The 23,973-nt window shown below is 51.4% G+C and overlaps 1 protein-coding gene across 1 annotated transcript in view; it reads left to right on the plus strand.

Moving 5' to 3' along the window:
* RHOBTB3 (Rho related BTB domain containing 3) overlaps positions 1–23,973 on the plus strand; it is a 124,939-nt gene that overhangs the window by 94,790 nt on the left and 6,176 nt on the right. The window contains exons 6-10 of the mRNA XM_075584271.1: positions 4,881–5,228; positions 6,371–6,483; positions 10,257–10,374; positions 11,911–12,084; positions 13,064–13,230. Coding sequence (XP_075440386.1) covers positions 4,881–5,228; positions 6,371–6,483; positions 10,257–10,374; positions 11,911–12,084; positions 13,064–13,230 — 920 coding nt within the window. The remainder of the gene's footprint in view (positions 1–4,880; positions 5,229–6,370; positions 6,484–10,256; positions 10,375–11,910; positions 12,085–13,063; positions 13,231–23,973) is intronic.

Genomic DNA, 23,973 nt, shown 5'->3' on the forward strand with positions numbered 1-23,973 from the left:
CCCCCACTTGTGTCCGACGGATGCTGGGTGTGTGTGTGTGTGTGTGTTTTTGTGCTATGCTGAGTGTGTGTGTGTGTGTCATGCTGGGTGTGTGTGAGAGTGTCATGCTGGGTGTGTGTAGGTGGTAGCGGGGGTGTACCTGGTACCCAGGGCTCCTTCAGCTGCTCACCCCGGGTCGGGGGGGTGTTCCTTCCCCCCCCACCTTGTCCCCGGCGCTCCCTTAGCTGCTCGCCCGGGGTAGGGGGTATTCCTTTCCCTCTTGTCCCCGGCTCTCCTTGGTTGCCGGGAGATTGGCGCAAGGTGTTCCCTATCGGGTGGTAGCGGGGGCTGGTTCTTCCCCCTATGGTCCCCGGCGCTCCTTCAGCTGCTCGCCCGGCTTGGGGGGGTGTTCCTTCCCCCCCCCCTGGTCCCCAGCGCAGCTGCTCGCCCAGGGCGGGGAGTGTTCCTTGCCCCTCTGGTCCCCGGCGCTCCCTTGGTTGCAGGGAGATTGGCGCGGGGGTGTTCGCTCTCGGGTGGTAGCGGGGGCTGGTCCTTCCCTCTCTGGTACCCGACGCTCTCTCGGTTGCCCACGCGTGGCGGGAGCTTGGCGCGGGGGAGTAAGGGGGGGGGGTGGTGCGGTGGTGGTGCGTGTCATCGCGGCTGGCTGGCGCCTGGTGGTAGAGAGAGTGAGAGAGAGAGAGAGAGAGAGTGTATGGGAGAGAGAGTATGGGAGAGAGAGAGAGTGTGTGTGTATATGGGAGCGTGTGTGTGTGTGTGTGTGTGTGTGTGTGTGTGTATGGGAGCGTGTGTGTGTGATTGTGTATATATGGGAGAGTGTGTGTGTGTGCAGGACACCAGAAGTACCGCCCGAATCAGGCACACCCCACCACCTTGTCACCCCACCACCCAGTCACCCTGCCACCCAGACACCCCGCCACCCAGACACCCAATCACCCTGCCACCCAATCACCCAGTCACCCCGCCACCCAGTCACCCCGCCACCCAGTCACCCCGCCACCCAGTCACCCCACCTCCCAGTCACCCCACCACCCAGTCACCCGTCACCCCACAACCCAGTCACGTCACTCCACCACCCAGTCACGTCACTCCACCACCCAGTCATGTCGCCCAACCACCCAGTCACCCCACACAATCACCCCACCACCCACTCACCCCACCTCGTCACCCCGTCATCCAGTCTCCCCACCACCCAGTCACCCCACTACCCAGTCACCCCACCACCCAGTCATGCCACCCAGTCACTCTGCCACCCAGTCACTCTGCCACCCAGTCACTCCGCCACCCAGTCACCCCGCCACCTAGTCACCCCACCACCCAGTAATCCCACCACTGTCACTCTGCCACCCAGTCACCCCGCCACCCAGTCACCCCGCCACCCTGTCACCCCACCACCCAGTCACCCAGTCACCCCACCACCCAGTCACCCCACCACCCAGTCACCCCACCACCCAGTCACCCCAACACCCAGTCACACCAACACCCAGTCACCCCACCACCCCGTCACCCTACCCAATCACCCCACCACCCGTCACCCCACCACCCAATCACCCAGTCAGTCACACCACCTAATCACCCAGTCAGTCACCCCAACCCCCCACCCAGTCGCCCTCTCTGTCTCTCGCCCTCTCTCTGTCTCTCTCTCTCATCCTTTCTCTCTCTCACGCTCTCTCTCTGTGTCTCTCACCCTCTCTCTGTGTCTCTCACCCTCTCTCTGTGTCTCTCACCCTCTCTCTGTGTCTCTCACCCTCTCTCTGTGTCTCTCATACTCTCTCTGTGTCTCTCACCCTCTCTCTGTGTCTCTCACCCTCTCTCTGTGTCTCTCACGCTCTCTCTGTGTCTCTCACGCTCTCACTGTGTCTCTCACGCTCTCTCTGTGTCTTTCACCCTCTCTCTGTGTCTCTCACTCTCTCTCTGTGTCTCTGTCCCTCTCTCTGTGTCTCTGTCCCTCTCTCTGTCTCTCACCCTCTCTCTGTCTCTCACCCTCTCTCTGTCTCTCATCCTTTCTCTGTCTCTTACCCTCTCTCTGTCTCTCTCACACCCTCTCTCTGTCTCTCTCACACCCTCTCTCTGTCTCTCTCACACCCTCTCTCTGTCTCTCTCAGACCCTCTCTCTGTCTCTCTCAGACCCTCTCTCTGTCTCTCTCACACCTTCTCTCTGTTTCTCTCACACCTTCTCTCTGTATCTCTGTGTCTCTCACTCTCTGTCTCACACTCTGGATCTGAATCTCTTATTTACCCTGTATATCTTAACTGCCCTATAATACACCGGAATAACCTATACTGCTTTCTTCTAGATCTAACTCTCGAGCTTCACACTGAAGACATCGGAATCCCCCCCTAACTCAGAAGACAGGTAAGGAACGCCTCCCCTCCAATGTTTAACATTGGGGGAATGAGGGTACCTGGACATTGAGGGACTGCGGATCAGGTAAGATCCCAGGCGGGATTGTTGCTTTAGAAATGGTGAAGCAGGGGAGTCCTGACACTGGTTAAGGGGTTCAGGAAACTAGTCATTCACATCTGGGTTTTTGTTGTAGATCCGACATTTACAGTACACACACACACACACACACACACACACACACACACACACACACACACACACACACACACACACACACACACACACACACACACACACACACACACACACACACACACACACGTAACAAGGACTAATTATAGTATAATGTAATACAATAAATAAACATGTCAAAAACTAATGTTGTTCTTACTAGGAATTTATTAAATTTATGTTTTGTTTTTTGAAAGCGGGGTTGGGGGCGGGACTAGGTGGCGAGTAGATTTTTTTGGTTCGGCGAGTAGATTTTTGGGTGATTTGTCAAGCACTGTATATATGTATATACATACATACATACATACACAATTACACACAAACTCACTCATTTTTAATAACACACACATCAAATTGTACACATTCACATATACACAAAATTAAATATACATATTGTTTACATTATGATATATACACATTTGATTTAAAATTAGTTGTTACTATTTAACATTAAATACACACGTGCAATGGAATAAACACTGGCATAAGGTTTAATACAGCTATCTGAGCTTCTCTGCATCTTTGATCGTATTCTTCTGCACTGACAAAGTTCTGTGGGGAAGATCATGTGACCTGGCAGTAACTAGATACAATTGAGCTAGTGCACTGCTAGAGTGAGGGCAGGTCTCAAAAAGGGGTGTGCCAGAGCCTGTTACAGAAAAGGAAGAGGTTGTGCCTTTGTAAAGGGTTGCTATAGGAACAAAAATGCTCGTTACATTAGAATACATTCAAAATTGTCTTTCAAAGTTGTTAAAAAAATAAATGCTACAAGTATTTTCTCACTGTACAGAACTGATTTATTTAAAAAAAAAACAAAAAAAAAACACATGCAGGATATTGCTTGAACTGCAGCTTTAAACATATCACCATTGTTCATCCATTTAGGGTCGATGGGACCCACCTTTAACTTTTAATTTTTATTTAGAACGGAAAATATGCTTAAAGCAACAACATTTTTATAGCATAAATAAAACTATACTCTTTCTACTACACAGAAAATACCTAGAGAATTCCCATCTAAACCTGTGTATTAGTTGAGAAACAGGGAATTATACTGTTAAGTAAGAGGTCAATCCTTTTGTACATTCTCTCACTGCAAACGGTAACCACTAACTTACAGTCACAGTTACCCAATCCCCAGCATAAACATGCATTTGATTTTAGTAGTTAAGAAACACTTTGTCTTTGTATCAAAGCAAAAATGGCACAAAATGTATCAAAGGCAAAAGTCGTATTGTAACCTTCTATTGGAGCAGTTATTTTGCCCTGATACCTACACCTCACTGTTCTCACACATAAGAAACCTGTACTGCTGCTTTCCAAGTCTATGAAAATAGGTGTTTCTATAATAATTTTTGTGGATACAAATAACATTATACAGTATATTACGGTCTCTGGAAGCGAGTCCTTTAGAGCGCCCCATAGATAGATATCTAGGCTCCAGGACAAAGTGCGAAAGATGGTGCTGTAACTGGCCCCCAGAATAGGGTAATGAGTGTATATACTGTATGTACCACCATTTGTGACTATCTTAGAGGTTTGTGGGGGCGATGGTCCTGCACATTAACATACAATTTAACTAACTGGTCAGCCAAACATGAAATATAAACATATTTCAACACTGTCCTTCTCCTGCCTTCAGTATTGCAGATTGGATTTGGTCATGCCTCTTTATATCTGTATTTTATTCTCTCTCTCTCTCTCTTCGTTTCTTTACCCTTTATTGCATACACATTTCTCTTCGTGCCAATGAGTCACTCATTCTCTTTTTCACAAGTATACCTTTCTCTCACTCATGGTCCCTCTCTTCTCCCCCCACATTCGTCCATCTTTCTATCTTCCTTGTGCCTTCCTCTCTCTTTCTGACTCCTTCATGGAAGCCCAACTTTCAACCCCTTTCTTACTGTTTGCAAGCTCCATTTTACTGTTTTCCCATTCAACCCCCTATCTTGTTCTTCCTTAAGCACTCCCTATGTTCAGTTTCCCATGCAGACCTAAATAAAGGTCCATGACACAATAAAGTTTATATTTTTTTGGAATTAGGTCCTCTCCTCTCTCTGCTCCTGTTGGATCGTGCGCTCCTTTCCATTTCCTGCAGAAGTATCAAGACTGGACTTTAGAATGAAAATATCTTTATCAATGTTGTAGTACTTTTTGCCCAGGTTTTTGGTAGAACTTTACTGATTATATAACAAATTATATCATGTTTGGAGGAATATATAACATGTTCTTCATTATGTATAACAAAATAAAATGTATAACGATATATAATATGATTATTAACCTGTATGCATTGCTTTCATAGAAAAGATGCCAGTCTTAAAGGATGAACCCTCACAATACGAGTCTGATTTACAAAGTTTGCTGTTCCGCTGCCAATGTGTGGATGTGATATTCTGCACTACAAACTTGGAACAGGTGTCTGAAGCTCACAGGATTGTTCTATGTAGCATAAGCTGTGTGTTCATGCTACTATTCAATGTGACGTCTGCCTCTGATATTCATGACTCCTGCATACTCAGAACTGCATGTGCCCTCTTCTCTGTGTATAGAGATGCTGCAATCACAGCACACAACTCACCAGTAAGAGTCATTGTTAAAGACTCTCTCTTCTGTTCCTGTTTATCAGACATTCTGCACTTCATTTATTCAGGTACCCTGTCTAAATGTCTACACCTGTTTACTACATTTATCTGCATGTGTGTGGTACGCAGCGTGCAGCATGCACCCATTCGGTGCAACTTGATTGTATTTTCATTGCAGAGATCATTAAGAATGCACTGGAAATATTTAAGAACGTGATTTGAAGTGTATCTGCTTTGCAGTTCTAACTACAAATTAATTAGAATACACTTTTTTTTTATCAGTTCAGCTGTTCAATTATACTTATAATTGTACTTATTAGGATATTTGCATTGTGTTCTTTGCATAACCATATATTTGTTCATTGCTTTTTTAATGCTTCAGAGAATGTGGCCTCCAAGGTGTTATACACGGCACAATGTTGCTTGAAAAGCCATATAAAGTATTCAGTGGAGGTTCTCAACCTTCTTAGAATAAGGACACTTTTAGTTGAAAAATGGTAAGCTGTAATAAGTTACTGTGCATTCCCACTTTAGCTAAGTGTCTATGGGCATGGACTATAATAAAGAAAGACATTAGACACTGGGGCTGATAATAACTCACATGCTATATATAATAATCAATTACTAATCAATAGTAGATGTCTGAAGATTCTGCCAAATTCCAATTTGTTTAGAGAAGTGAAAGTAAAATTTAGCAAAAACAACGTTGCTGTTGTTATTATTATCATTACTATAGTCATGAAATAATAATAATGATGAGTTTGCCCCCTAATACTTTCTACAAAGTTATACAGGCATACCCCGCATTAACGTACGCAATGGGACCGGAGCATGTATGTAAAGCGAAAATGTACTTAAAGTGAAGCACTACCTTTTCCCACTTATTGATGCATGTACTGTACTGCAATTATTATATATGTGCATAACTGATGTAAATAACGCATTTGTAACAGGCTCTATAGTCTCCCCGCTTGCGCACAGCTTCGGTACAGGTAGGGAGTCGGTATTGCTGTTCAGGACGTGATGACAGGCGCATGCGTGAGCTGCCGTTTGCCTATTGGGCGATATGTACTTACTCGCGAGTGTACTTAAAGTGAGTGTACTTAAAGCGGGGTATGCCTGTATATCTGTCTGCTATACAGAGAGATGAGTTTCACCTTATGTGGATATTTATAAGACAGGGTCTTAATGATAGCTCATTCTGTCACAGGTGCATCACAGTGGCAAACGCTAGAACAACATCTCAGAAAAAAGGTGAGAGACTCTGGAGATGTTGCACATGTTCTTCAAAGAGTCCGATGTATATTAAAGATACCGAGCAAAGTAAGTCTTATCTGTGATTTCTGCTTACTGTTTGCTGAATGCCGTTTTATAATTTAGCTGCTGGACACTCCCACCATTTAAAACAATAGGTGGACGGCTTATCTAATGCTTGATAATAAATATTTATAAAAGCAGGAAACTCCACTATTAACGGATGTTTATTGCATAAAGTCAACATTTTTAGTCACTTCACAGACCAGGATTTTTGAAATGACAGAAATGTTGTCTTTTGCTATAAACAAGGGAATAGCCTGTCTGCCTGAGGTTGATTTATGATATTGATAAGCTGTCTTTTGATGGATGGTGTGTCTTTTTTGCAATATAGGGTAGCCATGTCTAACAGTGACAGGGTTAAGTGGAGAAGTAATGAAAAGGATAAAAGCTTTCCAGGAAGTTCAGCCAATATGACTCCTGTCTCGCACATTGACATCTAACCAGTTTAGTTACATGTTCGTGTACTGACACAAAGTACTTGTTCAGATTGTCAATATCACCAACGAATACACATGCACCCACCCACACCAATTGTTCGTTAAATATGGTTTATTAATACTTAGCTTTGGTTATACAGTTTACAGCAGTCAGGATACCACACACAGTTTACATAGGGAACCCCCACATCTCTCCTCTGATGCCTGGTAGTTTAAAGGTGTTTATCTGCGATCGGTTATCTCCCGGACACAAACAGCTTTACCGTTCGCTTTGTCCCGGGATGAGGTTCTGCTAATTCTGTGCCCAAAACAGCCATATAGTGTGGCTCAGGAAATGGGGGGAAAGGGGGCAGGGACTCTGCCTGGGCTATTACAGGAACAGTAAACATTATTACAGTAACAGTAAGCATTTACTAAGAAATGAAAGGTAACTCCTTACATGCTGAAAATTAACCCCTTACATGTCTAGGCCATCAGAAACAGGACAAACTCAGCTCCGCTTACATTCCACATGCTTTTTCTGGGGCCTAGGATGGTTCACCCTACATAGTCATAGATACGAGGAGTAACTATAGTTTTAATAGGTAAGGCTTGCGATTTTGACTAAATATATGCAATCATAAACCATCAGAGACAGAATAGACTCCATTTTCCTTACAGTCAGACAGCACCACATAAATAGTCAATATCGATCACTCTAGCAAATTATATTAAGTATGGTGCATGCAGGTTGTAGAATCTCCCCTGATTTTCACTGAGAAGACCAAATGTATCAATTATATAACCTCCAGCACTCAGATTGAACAACAATTGTCTTTGGATCTGTGTTTTCTCAAAACAAAAATGCAGGGAATAACAATGATAGTTTTACATTATTCAGACGGCATCCCATTTCCTATCATAATAGTGACCACTGTACTTGCAAAGAGAAAAGAACCCTATCTATATAAAACAGATTAGAACCATAAGACGTTAGAGCAAACTGAAAAGCTGTCTGCCTCAATGAGAGATGTTCTGCCTAAACTGTTATCAGTCAGCCACTCTGTGCACAATAACATATAAAAAGTGAAAATAGTATAAATACACCAACACATGAACAATAGTAACAAAATGTGTAAATTGCAAAAAAATTGTAATTGATTGCCAGAATGTCAGAGCAAATCTGATGATAAATATGGGGTCAGGGGGGCTGTGTTTGGAGCTCTAAGGCTGTGCCTATAGTGCCGTCGATGGCGACGGTGACACGGCGGGTGTCTTCACCCGTTGCCACCGGCAAAAGTTACGTTTCGCCGGGCGGCGGGGTCGCGGGATTCCGGCAACTTGATTTGTTCAAGGGCCGTCCCATGACGCGACAGCCCTTGAAAAATCAAATTTTGCCGGCTTCCAGTTTCCGCTCTGTCGCTCTGTCGCACGCACTATAAGCGCACGCAGCGGTGGCAATGTATTTGTTTTCAGGTGACGTCGCGTCGCTGGCACTATAAGCGTGGCCTAAGACCCTGCTTTAAGCTCATCACCACATCTAAAAAATATATAATGGGGCACTTCCCTCTTAAACAATCATCTGGCTTATACAGAAAAACAAAATAAAGATAAATGACACTTAAGTCTCTCATTCATTGTGCTGTGGCAGCATATGCTCTTATTGTGTGGGGAGATCCAGCGTTCCTGGGATGTACAGTAGTGCTGAGCGAGCACAATGGATAAGAGACTTACGTGTCATTTATCTTTGTTTTTTTTCTGTATAAGCAAGATGATTGTTTAGAACAGGCCTGCACAACTTGTCAAGTGAGAAGGGCCGAACTGCTCCAAGGAATACAGATTCGGGCCGCACGGGTAAAATCATCATCATCATCTCTCCCCCAGCACCTCATCATTATCCTCATATCTCTAGCACCCCTCAATCTCTCCCAGCACCTCACATCATCCTCATATCTGCCCCAGCAACCCTCATCCTGATATATATCTCCCCAGCACCCCTCATCAACATCCTCATATCTCCCCCAGCACCCCTCATCTTCATATCCCCCCAGCACCCCTCATCATCTTCATCCTCATATCTCCCCCAGCACTCCTCATCATCCTCATATATCTCCCCCTGCACCCCTCATCATCAATGTTTGTGACTCCCCATCTCTCACACCCCCATCTCTCCCCCTCACCCATACACAATACTCACCCTCCACATCACACACAATACTGGCCCTACACGTCACACATAATACTCACCCTCCACATCACACAATACTCACCCTTCACATCACACACAATACTCACCCTCCACATCACACACAATACTCACCCTCCACATCACACACAATACTCACCCTCCACATCACACACAATACTCACCTTCCACATCACACACAATACTCACCCTCCACATCACACACAATACTCACCCTCCACATCACACACAATACTCACCCTCCACATCACACACAATACTCACCCTCCACATCACACACAATACTCACCCTCCACATCACACACAATACTCACCCTCCACATCACACACAATACTCACCCCCACATCACACACAATACTCACCCTCCACATCACACACAACACTCACCCTCCACATCACACACAACACTCACCCTCCACATCACACACAATACTCACCCTCCACATCACACACAATACTCACCCTCCACATCACACACAATACTCACCATCCACATCACACACAATACCCCCAACCGCAGACCACACACATTCTGCACATCACCCCCCCCTGCACATCACCCCCCCTGCACATCACCCCCCCTTCTGCACATCAACCCCCCCTGCACATCACCCCCCCCCCTTCACCTCACATATCCCCCTGCACTCCTAACCTCACATTACCCCCTGCACCTCAGATCACAGCGGAGAGCAGGCAGGACTGCGCGCGCTCGCAAGCAGCGGGCACCGGAAGTGCCGCACTGCTAGAGCGTGCAGTCTTGAGAGCGGGCTGGGCTCGGCTCGGGGAGGAAGAGCGGGCTCGGCTCAGGGAGGGAGAGCGGGCTCGGCTCGGGGAGGGAGAGCGGGCTCGGGAGAGCAGACTCGGGGGAGGGAGGAGAGCGGACTCGGGAGAGGGAGGAGAGCGGACTCGGGGGAGGGAGGAGGGGGAAAGCCGCCGCCGCGGGCCGCACAGTGAGTGCTGGCGGGCCGCATGTTGTGCAGGCCTGGTTTAGAAGGAAGTGCCCCATTATATATTTTTTATGATGTGGGAATGGACTTGAAGAATATTTTTATTTTTATGTACAGTATCTATCAAATCTCTGCACCCAAATTGTACCTCCCTGCAGAATATGTGGGCGCTCTACAAATAAAAGATAATAATATCCTGTTGTTCACAGGATCAGTATTCAACAGATTTCTCTTCTTTCTGTTCTACAACTCCACGGCAGTTCAAAAACTCTCTGGGACTCTTTTGTAACTCCCCGTTGCTAGCTGATGTAATCTTCCAAATAGAAGGTACTGTGCCGTCATAATATAACCTGTGAATGAGAAATGAGAAATGCCTATGTTGTAGTTACACAAGTGTAAATCACAGTAATGCTAACATTACACTTCCTTTATTTCTATAGAGAAAAGAAACATTTGCATTACCAATTAGATTGTAAGCTCGGAGCAGGGACTCCTCTTCCTTAATGTTACTTTTATGTCTGAAGCACTTATTCCCATGACTTGTTATTTATATTATTTGTTATTTATGTGATTACCACGTGTATTACTACTGTGAAGCGCTATGTACATTAATGGCGCTATATAAATAAAGACATACAATACAATACATTAGTCATTGTAACTTGAACTAGTCAAAAAGACATTTTCACAGTGTGCATGTGCTCTTATACCCACGGCCAAAATTGTATAATTTGTTGAACAAAAATAAAGTGGCCTTTAATGGCACATTCCCACCAAGGACCAAAGTGGACTATCGTCTAGGTCAGGGGTGTGCAAACTCTTCTCCCTGCGCCCCCCTGCCTGCTCTCACCTCCCTCCCCCAGGAATGCCTCCAGGGAAGCGCCGTGCCTCTATAACTGCTGCGCCCCCCTCCAGAAAGCCTCGCTGCCCCCAGTTTGCGCACTCCTGGTCTAGGTGATTGAAGCATTTTTTTTTTAAAGTTACAGATCTAAGTATTTGTAAATATGTGTTAAAACATTGTTTAACCACAATGCTTTGCAGGGTTCATCTGCATTTTACCTAACATAGTTAAATGATAGAGAACTGATAGAGAAGTATTTTTTTTCTATAATAGGAAATGTAAGTGTTTACTGTGCAAAGTATTGATTAGTCATCCTCCTGACCTTCCTTATGACTGGTGGGGGAGGTTCTGTGTCTGTTTAGCTGGTGAATCTGATCATCTTTAAGCTGTGGGAGGACATTATAAGCAGGTAATAAACAGTATATTTTAGGCTGCCTGTTTAGAAAACTTAAGCAACTTATTTAGATGGTAGAATTGATCATGTATGTTTAGTATGAACACTAAATTAGTGGAATTTAATGGATATTTAATTTTACTTCACTAGCAAATTTACCAGTTTGAGTCCGGCAAGAATTTATGTTTGGACATACCCACAAAATGTGGTGAAGATCACATCATGAAGATCACATCTCCAGTAGTTGCCATTTGTAAGAAAATTAGTTCTTAATCGTGGTTTATTGAAGTTGTGGAAGTGGTTTAGTGATTGGTGATATGTCCAAGCCACACAAGGGGAAGTAAGTGATAAGTTAGACGTGGGAAGCATGTGGGAAGGGGCTAGGTGAAAAGTAGAGAGCAGGAACTGTGGGGGCGTGAAGAGTAGAGTGTTTGTAGTGCTGTAGGTGAGGAAGTGAAGTGATGAGTGTGAGGAAGTAAGAAGGTTGAGAGAAGAGCGTGTAGGTGAGAAGGTGGAGAAGACAGTGAGAACGTGAGAAGTAAGAGCCTGCTGAGATATGGTTGTTCGGATGTATAGGTATAGCTAAGTATATCTAATTAGAGGTGCTTTTGCTTTCTTTATCGCACAGATACTGCAATTCCTGCCCATCGCGCAGTGCTGGTAGCTCGCTGTGAAGTAATGGCTGTTATGTTCAATGGTAGTTACATGGAAGCAAACAGCATTCTGATTCCAGTTCAGGGCATTTCTAAGGAAACTTTCCTTTCTTTCCTTGAATATCTTTATACAGACTCCTGTTGTCCGGGTAAGTAGCATGCATGTCCAGCTGCAGCACTAATGGTCTCCATCAGTTTCAGATTATAAATTGATGTTGTATAAGAAAACCATTTATACTTAATATTTAGTTGGTCATATCAAGTGTACTGCACATGCTCAGCAATCTTTACACAAGCCTCTTTGTTCTCCTACTCTTACCGTATGTAATCATCATCATTCCTTTGCCCTCCTGCACCCTGAAATAAATAAAGATACTCTGTTTCCAAAATGGGACTTAACATACAGTATTGAGAAATAGTAGATTTCTGGGAAGCATTTTATGTAAATCACATTATAAGTATGCAGTTTTGAAGTAGATGTTTCTGCTGTGGTCAGATTTGTCATCAGAAAGGCATTTCATAAAATCAGTTTCACTTCAGTTTTCATTTTACAGGAAGGTGTGACAAGCACCTGCCTGGCCACTAGAGGCCTCCACTGCAACATTTTGTTTCATTACCATCATAGACATTTCTATTTTACAGCAGGGAGTGTTTATGGATTGATGTGTTGTAGTAGCAGGGTAAAAAAAAAAAAAAAGAATCTTTATTGAGAAAGAAACCCCCCTTTCAGTTATTCTTGCATGACTACTTCTGCTTGTTTTTTCTTCTTCTATTTTAATGTGTTTAAAAATAATATATATATATATATATATATGTATGTATATATGTATGTGTATATATATGTATGTATGTATGTATATATGTGTGTTTAAAAAGTTATGGGTAACGGTATGTCAACTATGTGTTTACTCTAACCTTAATCCACCCAGTCCTTAAAAAGCCAATAAACGTAAGGGAGTCGTTTGAGGGTAATTTCCCATCTAAACCACTCACAATTTAAAAATCTTGGAGGGGACAGATTTTTGGGGTCGTTGGAACCAGTGAACTAATGAAGTATTGAAGTGATGCACTGTTTTCTGGCTTGTAATAGACAATTTAACTGCTAATTTGTCATCTATATACCCCCAGCTAGCGTTCTACAAGCCATGTCACTGTTGATTTGTGCTGAGATGTACCAAGTGTCCAGACTGCAACATATCTGTGAACGGTACATCATCGCTCAGCTCCAGAGCATGCCCAGTAGGGAATTGTCAGCAACAAGCCTAAGTGTTGTCAGCTTGCTTAGAAAAGCCAAGGTAACATATGTTTGTATCTGTACATCATGAATTTACAGAACATCACATAAAAGTAACACATTTATACAGGGCCGGTTCAAGGGTATTTGGTAACCTAGACACACACACACGCACACACACACACCGACCCACACACACACACCTCTTTCGGATTTTTCTTTTTTAACTGAAAAATTAAAATACCCAATAGATTTATACACACTAACAATAACATTCATACACACTCCCCCCTCTCCCCCTGTCATTAGCTTACGCCCTCTCTCCTTGTCACTCTCTTCCTCCCCTCTCCCCATTCTCTCATTCTTTCTCCCCCTCTCTCATCCTCACTCCCCCTCTCTCTCTCATTCTCTCTTTCCCCCTCCCTGTCATTCTCTATTCCCTCCCTCTCATTCTCTCTCCTCGTTCATTATCCTCACCCCTCTAATTATCTCTTCCCCCTCTCTCATTCTCCCCCCTCCCTCATTTATTCTCTCTTCTCCCCTCCCTCATTCATTCTCTCTTCTCCCCTCCCTCCCTCATTCTCTTCCCCCCTCCCTCATTAATGCTCTCTCCCACTCCCTCATTCATTATCTCTTCCGCGTCCCTCATTCTCTCTCCACCTCCCTCATTTTCTATCCCCCTTCCCCACCTCCCTCATTCTCCCTCCCTCATTTTCTCTCTCCCCTTCTTCCTGTCACTTTCTCTCCTCCCTTCTCCCTGTCATTCTCTCCCCTCTCATTCTCTCTCCCCCACCCTCATTCTCTCTCCCCATCCTCCCTTCCCCCCTCACTCTGCCCCACATCCCTCCCTCATTGTTTCTCCCCCATCCTCCCTCCCTCATTCTCCTAACTCCCTCCATAATTTTCTCTCCACATCCCTCCCTCCATCCCTCCCTCATTCTCTCTCCCCATTCTCTCTCCCTTGTCCCTCCATCCCGCATTCTCTTTCCCCTGTCCCTCCCTCCCTCATTTTCTTGCCCCCGTCCCTCCCTCCCTCCGTCATTCTCTCTCCCCCATCCCTCCCTCCCTCATTCTCTCTCCCCATCCCTCCCTAATTCTCTCACCCCCATCCGTCCCTTCCTCATTCTCTCTACCCCATCCCTCTATCCCTCCCTCATTCTCACTCCCCCACCACTCTCTCCCCCCACCCCTCTCTCCCCCCCACCCCTCTCTCCCGCATTCTCTTTCCCCTGTCCCTCCCTCCCGCATTCTCTTTCCCCTGTCCCTCCCTCCCTCATTCTCTCTCCCCCGTCCCTCCCTCCCTCCCTCATTCTCTCTCCCCCATCCCTCCCTCCCTCATTCTCTCTCCCCCATCCCTCTCTCCCTCCCTCATTCTCACTCCCCCACCCCTCCATCCCTCTTCCCCCATCCCCCATCCCTCTTCCCCCATCCCTCATTCTCTCTCCCCCATTCCTCATTCTCTCTCCCCCATCCCCCCCTCAATCTCTCTCCCCCATCCCTCCCTCATTCTCTCTCCCCTGTCCCTCCCTCCCTCATTCTCTTTCACTGTCCCTCCCTCCCTCATTCTCTTTCCCCTCTCCCTCCCTCATTCTCTTTCCCCTCCCCCTCCCTCCCTCATTCTCCCCCATCCCTCCCTCATTCTCTCTCCCCCATCCCTCCCTCATTTTCTCTCCCCCATCCCTCCCTCATTCTCTCTCCCCCATCCCTCCCTCACTCATTCGCTCTCCCCCATCCCTCCCTCATTCTCTCTCCCCCATCCCTCCCTCCCTCCCTCCCTCATTCCTCCCTCCCTCATTCTCTCTCCCCCATCCCTCCCTTCCTCATTCTCTCTCCCCCTTCCTCCCTCCCTCATTCTCTCCTCCCCCTGCCTCCCTCATTATCTCTCCCCCCCCCCCTCATTCTCTCTCCCCCACCCCTCCCTCATTTTCTCTACCCCATCCCTCCCTCATTTTCTCTCCCCCATCCCTCCCTCCCTCATCCCTCCCTCATATTCTCTCCCCCATCCCTCCCTCCCTCATTCTCTCTCCCCCATCCCTCCCTCCCTCATTCTCTCTCCCCATCCCTCCCTCCCTCCCTCATTCTCTCTCCCTCATTCTCTCTCCCCCTTCCTCCCTCATTCTCTCTTCCCCCTCCCTCCCTCATTCTCTCTTCCCCATCCCTCCCTCCCTCATTCGCTCTCCCCCATCCTCTCTCCCCCATCCCTCCCTCATTCTGTCCCCCCTTCCCTCCCTCATTCTCTCCCCCCTTCCCTCCCTCATTCTCTCCCCCCTTCCCTCCCTCATTCTCTCCCCCCTTCCCTCCCTCATTCTCTTCCCCCCTTCCCTCCCTCATTCTCTCCCCCCCTTCCCTCCCTCATTCTCTCCCCCCCTTCCCTCCCTCATTCTCTCCCCCCCTTCCCTCCCTCATTCTCTCCCCCCCTTCCCTCCCTCATTCTCTCCCCCCTTCCCTCCCTCATTCTCTCTCCCCTATCCCTCCCTCGTTCTCTCCCCCATCCCTCCCTCATTCTCTCCCCCATCCCTCCCTCATTCTTTCTCCCATCCCTCCCTCCATAATTTTCTCTCCACATCCATCCCGCATTCTCTTTCCCCTGTCCCTCCCTCCCTCCTTCTCTCTCCCCCATCCCTCCCTCCCTCATTCTCTCGCCCTATCCCTCCCTCCCTCCCTCATTCTCTCTCCCCCATCCCTCTCTCCTTCCCTCATTCTCACCCCCCCACCCCTCTCTCCCCCCCACCCCTCTCTCCCCCACCCCATCCCTCCTCCCTCATTCTCTCTCCCCTATCCCTCATTCTCTCTCCGCCATACCTCTCTCCCCATCCCTCCCTCATTCTCTCTCCCCCATCCCTCCCTCCCTCATTCTCTCTCCCCCATCCCTCCCTCCCTCATTCTCTCTCCCCCATCCCTCCCTCATTCTCTCCCCCCTTCCCTCCCTCATTCTCTCCCCCCTTCCCTCCCTCACTTTCTCCCCCCTTCCCTCCCTCATTCTCTCCCCCCCTTCCCTCCCTCATTCTCTCCCCCCCTTCCCTCCCTCATTCTCTCCCCCCCTTCCCTCCCTCATTCTATCCCCCCTTCCCTCCCTCATTCTCTCCCCCCCTTCCCTCCCTCATTCTCTCCCCCCCTTCCCTCCCTCATTCTCTCCCCCCCTTCCCTCCCTCATTCTCTCCCCCCCTTCCCTCCCTCATTCTCTCCCCCCTTCCCTCCCTCATTCTCTCCCCCCTTCCCTCCCTCATTCTCTCCCCCCTTCCCTCCCTCATTCTCTCCCCCCCTTCCCTCCCTCATTCTCTCCCCCATCCCTCCCTCATTCTTTCTCCCATCCCTCCCTCCATAATTTTCTCTCCACATCCATCCCGCATTCTCTTTCCCCTGTCCCTCCCTCCCTCATTCTCTCTCCCCCATCCCTCCCTCCCTCATTCTCTCGCCCCCTTCCCTCCCTCCCTCATTCTCTCTCCCCAATCCCTCTCTCGCTCCCTCATTCTCACCCCCCCACCCCTCTCTCCCCCCCACCCCTCTCTCCCCCCCACCCCTCTCTCCCCCCCACCCCTCTCTCCCCCACCCCATCCCTCTTTCCCCCATCCCTCATTCTCTCTCCCCCATTCCTCATTCTCTCCCCCATCCCTCCCTCATTCTCTCTCCCCTGTCCCTCCCTCCCTCATTCTCTTTCCCTGTCCCTCCCTCCCTCATTCTCTTTCCCCTCTCCCTCCCTCCCTCATTCTCTTTCCCCTCTCCCTCCCTCATTCTCTTTCCCCTCTCCCTCCCTCATTCTCTTTCCCCTCCCCCTCCTTCCCTCATTCTCCCCCATTCTCTCTCCCCATCCCTCCCTCGTTTTCTCTCCCTCATTCTCTCTCCCCATCCCTCCCTCCCTCATTCTCTCCCCCATCCCTCATTCTCTCTCCCCCATCCCTCCCTCCCTCATCCCTCCCTCCCTCATTTTCTCCCCCCATCCCTCCCTCCCTCATTCTCTCTCCCCCATCCCTCCCTCCCTCACCCCTCCCTCCCTCATTTTCTCCCCCCATCCCTCCCTCCCTCCCTCATTCTCTCTCCCCCGTCCCTCCCTCATTCTCTTTCCCCCATCCCTCCCTCCCTCATTCTTTCTCCCCCATCCCTCCCTCCCTTATTCTTTCTCCCCCATCCCTCCCTCCCTCATTCTCTCTCCCCCATCCCTCCCTCCCTCATTCTCTCTCCCCCATCCCTCCCTCCCTCAGTCTCTCTCCCCCTTCCTCCCTCATTCTCTCCTCCGCCTCCCTCATTATCTCTCCCCATCCCTCCCTCATTCTCTCTCCCCCATCCCTCCCTCATTCTCTCTCCCCCATCCCTCATTTTCTCTCCGCCATACCTCTCTCCCCATCCCTCCCTCATTCTCTCTCCCCCATCCCTCTCCCTCATTCTCTCTCCCCCATCCCTCTCTCCCTCATTCTCTCTCCCCCTTCCTCCCTCCCCCTTCCATCCCTCATTCTCTCCCCCCCTTCCATCCCTCATTCTCTCCCCCCCTTCCCTCCCTCATTCTCTCCCCCCCTTCCCTCCCTCATTCTCTCCCCCCCTTCCCTCCCTCATTCTCTCCCCCCCTTCCCTCCATCATTCTCTCCCCCACTTCCCTCCCTCATTCTCTCCCCCCCTTCCCTCCCTTATTCTCTCCCCCCCTTCCCTCCCTCATTCTCTCCCCCCCTTCCCTCCCTCATTCTCTCTCCCCTATCACTCCCTCGTTCTCTATCCCCATCCCTCCCTCGTTCTCTATCCCCATCCCTCCCTCGTTCTCTATCCCCATCCCTCCCTCGTTCTCTCTCCCCACCCCTTCCCTCCCTCATTCTCTCCCCCCCTTCCCTCCATCATTCTCTCCCCCTTTCCCTCCCTCATTCTCTCCCCCCCTTCCCTCCCTCATTCTCTCCCTCCCACATTCTCTCCCCCTTCCCTCCCTCATTCTCTCCCCCCCTTCCCTCCCTCATTCTCTCCCCCCCTTCCCTCCCTCATTCTCTCCACCCCTTCCCTCCCTCATTCTCTCTCCCCTATCCCTCCCTCGTTCTCTATCCCCATCCCTCCCTCGTTCTCTATCCCCATCCCTCCCTCGTTCTCTCTCCCCATCCCTCCCTCGTTCTCTCCCCCATCCCTCCCTCGTTCTCTCCCCCATCCCTCCCTCATTCTCTCCACCTCCCTCCCTCCATCCCTCCACCTCCCTCCCTCCATCCCTCCCTCCATCCCTCCCCCATTCTCTCTCCCCTTTCTCTCTCCCTTGTCCCTCCATCCCGCACTCTTTCCCCTGTCCCTCCCACCCTCCCTCCCTCATTCTCTCTCCCCCGTCCCTCCCTCCCTCATTTTCTCTCCCCCATCCCGACCCTCCCTCCCTCATTCTCTCACCCCCATTCCTCTCTCACTCCCCCACCCCTCTCTCCCCCACCCCCATCCCTCTTTCCCCCATGAGAGAATGAGTTCTCTCTTCCCCATTCCTCATTCTCTCTCCCCATCCCCTTTCTCCCCCATCCCTCCCTCAATCTCTCTCCCCCACCCCTCCCTATTCTCTCTCCCCTGTCCCTTCCTCCCTCATTCTCTTTCCCCTGTCCCTCCCTCCCTCATTCTCTTTCCCTGTCCCTCCCTCCCTCATTCTCTTTCCCTGTCCCTCCCTCCCTCATTCTCTTTGCCCTCTCCCTCCCTCATTCTCTTTGCCCTCCCCCTCCTTCCCTCATTCTCCCCCATTCTCTCTCCCCCATCCCTCCCTCGTTTTCTCTCCCTCATTCTCTCCCCCATCCCTCCCTCCCTCATTCTCTCCCCCATCCCTCATTCTCTCTCCCCCATCCCTCACTCCCTCATCCCTCCCTCCCTCATTTCTCCCCCATCCCTCCCTCCCTCATTCTCTCTCCCCCATCCCTCCCTCCCTCACCCCTCCCTCCCTCATTTTCTCCCCCATCCCTCCCTCATTTTCTCCCCCCATCCCTCCCTCCCTCATTCTCTCTCCCCCGTCCCTCCCTCATTCTCTTTCCCCCATCCCTCCCTCCCTCATTCTTTCTCCCCCATCCCTCCCTCCCTCATTCTATCTCCCCCAGCCCTCCCTCCCTCATTCTCTCTCCCCCATCCCTCCCTCCCTCAGTCTCTCTCCCCCTTCCTCCCTCATTCTCTCCTCCCCCTCCCTCCCTCATTATCTCTCCCCATCCCTCCCTCATTCTCTCTCCCCCATCCCTCCCTCATTCTCTCTCCCCCATCCCTCATTTTCTCTCCGCCATACCTCTCTCCCCATCCCTCCCTCATTCTCTCTCCCCCATCCCTCTCCCTCATTCTCTCTCCCCCATCCCTCTCTCCCTCATTCTCTCTCCCCCCTTCCTCCCTCCCCCTTCCATCCTCATTCTCTCCCCCCCTTCCCTCCCTCATTCTCTCCCCCCTTCATTCTCTCCTCCCCCCCTTCATTCTCTCCTCCCCTTCCCTCCTTCATTCTCTCCCCCCTTCCCTCCCTCATTCTCTCCCCCCCTTCCCTCCATCATTCTCTCCCCCCCTTCCCTCCCTCATTCTATCCCCCCTTCCCTCCCTCATTCTCTCCCCCCCTTCCCTCCCTCATTCTCTCCCCCCCTTCCCTCCCTCATTCTCTCCCCCCCTTCCCTCCCTCATTCTCTCCCCCCCTTCCCTCCCTCATTCTCTCCCCCCTTCCCTCCCTCATTCTCTCCCCCCTTCCCTCCCTCATTCTCTCCCCCCTTCCCTCCCTCATTCTCTCCCCCCCTTCCCTCCCTCATTCTCTCCCCCATCCCTCCCTCATTCTTTCTCCCATCCCTCCCTCCATAATTTTCTCTCCACATCCATCCCGCATTCTCTTTCCCCTGTCCCTCCCTCCCTCATTCTCTCTCCCCCATCCCTCCCTCCCTCATTCTCTCGCCCCCTTCCCTCCCTCCCTCATTCTCTCTCCCCAATCCCTCTCTCGCTCCCTCATTCTCACCCCCCCACCCCTCTCTCCCCCCCACCCCTCTCTCCCCCCCACCCCTCTCTCCCCCCCCACCCCTCTCTCCCCCACCCCATCCCTCTTTCCCCCATCCCTCATTCTCTCTCCCCCATTCCTCATTCTCTCCCCCATCCCTCCCTCATTCTCTCTCCCCTGTCCCTCCCTCCCTCATTCTCTTTCCCTGTCCCTCCCTCCCTCATTCTCTTTCCCCTCTCCCTCCCTCCCTCATTCTCTTTCCCTCTCCCTCCCTCATTCTCTTTCCCCTCTCCCTCCCTCATTCTCTTTCCCCTCCCCCTCCTTCCCTCATTCTCCCCCATTCTCTCTCCCCATCCCTCCCTCGTTTTCTCTCCCTCATTCTCTCTCCCCATCCCTCCCTCCCTCATTCTCTCCCCCATCCCTCATTCTCTCTCCCCCATCCCTCCCTCCCTCATCCCTCCCTCCCTCATTTTCTCCCCCCATCCCTCCCTCCCTCATTCTCTCTCCCCCATCCCTCCCTCCCTCACCCCTCCCTCCCTCATTTCTCCCCCCATCCCTCCCTCCCTCCCTCATTCTCTCTCCCCCGTCCCTCCCTCATTCTCTTTCCCCCATCCCTCCCTCCCTCATTCTTTCTCCCCATCCCTCCCTCCCTTATTCTTTCTCCCCCATCCCTCCCTCCCTCATTCTCTCTCCCCCATCCCTCCCTCCCTCATTCTCTCTCCCCCATCCCTCCCTCCCTCAGTCTCTCTCCCCCTTCCTCCCTCATTCTCTCCTCCGCCTCCCTCATTATCTCTCCCCATCCCTCCCTCATTCTCTCTCCCCCATCCCTCCCTCATTCTCTCTCCCCCATCCCTCATTTTCTCTCCGCCATACCTCTCTCCCCATCCCTCCCTCATTCTCTCTCCCCCATCCCTCTCCCTCATTCTCTCTCCCCCATCCCTCTCTCCCTCATTCTCTCTCCCCCTTCCTCCCTCCCCCTTCCATCCCTCATTCTCTCCCCCCCTTCCATCCCTTATTCTCTCCCCCCCTTCCCTCCCTCATTCTCTCCCCCCCTTCCCTCCCTCATTCTCTCCCCCCCTTCCCTCCCTCATTCTCTCCCCCCCTTCCCTCCATCATTCTCTCCCCCACTTCCCTCCCTCATTCTCTCCCCCCCTTCCCTCCCTTATTCTCTCCCCCCCTTCCCTCCCTCATTCTCTCCCCCCCTTCCCTCCCTCATTCTCTCTCCCCTATCACTCCCTCGTTCTCTATCCCCATCCCTCCCTCGTTCTCTATCCCCATCCCTCCCTCGTTCTCTATCCCCATCCCTCCCTCGTTCTCTCTCCCCACCCCTTCCCTCCCTCATTCTCTCCCCCCCTTCCCTCCATCATTCTCTCCCCCTTTCCCTCCCTCATTCTCTACCCCCTTCCCTCCCTCATTCTCTCCCTCCCACATTCTCTCCCCCTTCCCTCCCTCATTCTCTCCCCCCCTTCCCTCCCTCATTCTCTCCCCCCCTTCCCTCCCTCATTCTCTCCACCCCTTCCCTCCCTCATTCTCTCTCCCCTATCCCTCCCTCGTTCTCTATCCCCATCCCTCCCTCGTTCTCTATCCCCATCCCTCCCTCGTTCTCTCTCCCCATCCCTCCCTCGTTCTCTCCCCCATCCCTCCCTCGTTCTCTCCCCCATCCCTCCCTCATTCTCTCCACCTCCCTCCCTCCATCCCTCCACCTCCCTCCCTCCATCCCTCCCTCCATCCCTCCCCCATTCTCTCTCCCCTTTCTCTCTCCCTTGTCCCTCCATCCCGCACTCTTTCCCCTGTCCCTCCCACCCTCCCTCCCTCATTCTCTCTCCCCCGTCCCTCCCTCCCTCATTTTCTCTCCCCCATCCCGACCCTCCCTCCCTCATTCTCTCACCCCCATTCCTCTCTCACTCCCCCACCCCTCTCTCCCCACCCCCATCCCTCTTTCCCCCATGAGAGAATGAGTTCTCTCTTCCCCATTCCTCATTCTCTCTCCCCATCCCCTTTCTCCCCCATCCCTCCCTCAATCTCTCTCCCCCACCCCTCCCTATTCTCTCTCCCCTGTCCCTTCCTCCCTCATTCTCTTTCCCCTGTCCCTCCCTCCCTCATTCTCTTTCCCTGTCCCTCCCTCCCTCATTCTCTTTCCCTGTCCCTCCCTCCCTCATTCTCTTTGCCCTCTCCCTCCTCATTCTCTTGCCCTCCCCCTCCTTCCCTCATTCTCCCCCATTCTCTCTCCCCCATCCTCCCTCGTTTTCTCTCCCTCATTCTCTCCCCCATCCCTCCCTCCCTCATTCTCTCCCCCATCCCTCATTCTCTCTCCCCCATCCCTCACTCCCTCATCCCTCCCTCCCTCATTTTCTCCCCCATCCCTCCCTCCCTCATTCTCTCTCCCCCATCCCTCCCTCCCTCACCCCTCCCTCCCTCATTTTCTCCCCCATCCCTCCCTCATTTTCTCCCCCCATCCCTCCCTCCCTCATTCTCTCTCCCCCGTCCCTCCCTCGTTCTCTTTCCCCCATCCCTCCCTCCCTCATTCTTTCTCCCCCATCCCTCCCTCCCTCATTCTATCTCCCCCAGCCCTCCCTCCCTCATTCTCTCTCCCCCATCCCTCCCTCCCTCAGTCTCTCTCCCCCTTCCTCCCTCATTCTCTCCTCCCCCTCCCTCCCTCATTATCTCTCCCCATCCCTCCCTCATTCTCTCTCCCCCATCCCTCCCTCATTCTCTCTCCCCCATCCCTCATTTCTCTCCGCCATACCTCTCTCCCCATCCCTCCCTCATTCTCTCTCCCCCATCCCTCTCCCTCATTCTCTCTCCCCCATCCCTCTCTCCCTCATTCTCTCTCCCCCCTTCCTCCCTCCCCCTTCCATCCCTCATTCTCTCCCCCCCTTCCCTCCCTCATTCTCTCCCCCCTTCATTCTCTCCTCCCCCCTTCATTCTCTCCTCCCCTTCCCTCCTTCATTCTCTCCCCCCTTCCCTCCCTCATTCTCTCCCCCCCTTCCCTCCATCATTCTCTCCCCCCCTTCCCTCCCTCATTCTCTCCCCCCCTTCCCTCCCTCATTCTCTCCCCCCCTTCCCTCCCTCATTCTCTCCCCCCCTTCCCTCCCTCATTCTCTCCCCCCCCTTCCCTCCCTCATTCTCTCCCCCCCCTTCCCTCCCTCATTCTCTCCCCCCCCTTCCCTCCCTCATTCTCTCCCCCCCCTCCCTCCTTCATTCTCTCCCCCCCTTCCCTCCCTCATTCTCTCCCCCCCCTTCCCTCCCTCATTCTCTCCCCCCCCTTCCCTCCCTCATTCTCTCCCCCCCCCTTCCCTCCCTCATTCTCTCCCCCCCTTCCCTCCCTCATTCTCTCCCCCCCCCCTTCCCTCCCTCATTCTCTCCCCCCCCTCCCCTCCCTCATTCTCTCCCCCCCCCTCCCTCCTCATTCTCTCCCCCCCCTCCCTCCCTCATTCTCTCCCCCCCTCCCTCCCTCATTCTCTCCCCCCCCTCCCTCCCTCATTCTCTCCCCCCCCCCTCCCTCCCTCATTCTCTCCCCCCCCCTCCCTCCCTCATTCTCTCCACCCCCCTCCCTCCCTCATTCTCTCCACCCCCCTTCCCTCCCTCATTCTCTCCACCCCCCTTCCCTCCCTCATTCTCTCCCCCCCCTTCCCTCCCTCATTCTCTCCCCCCCTTCCCTCCCTCATTCTCTCCCCCCCTTCCCTCATTCTCTCCCCCCCCCTTCCCTCATTCTCTCCCCCCCCCTTCATTCTCTCCCCCCCTTCCCTCCCTCATTCTCTCCCCCCCTTCCTCCCTCATTCTCTCCCCCCCTTCCCTCCTCATTCTCTCCCCCCCCTTCCCTCCCTCATTCTCTCCCCCCCTTCCCTCCCTCATTCTCTCCCCCCCTTCCCTCCCTCATTCTCTCCCCCCCCCTTCCCTCCCTCATTCTCTCCCCCC

This window comes from Ascaphus truei, chromosome 1, assembly GCF_040206685.1.
Source record: "Ascaphus truei isolate aAscTru1 chromosome 1, aAscTru1.hap1, whole genome shotgun sequence".
NCBI lineage: Eukaryota > Metazoa > Chordata > Amphibia > Anura > Ascaphidae > Ascaphus > Ascaphus truei.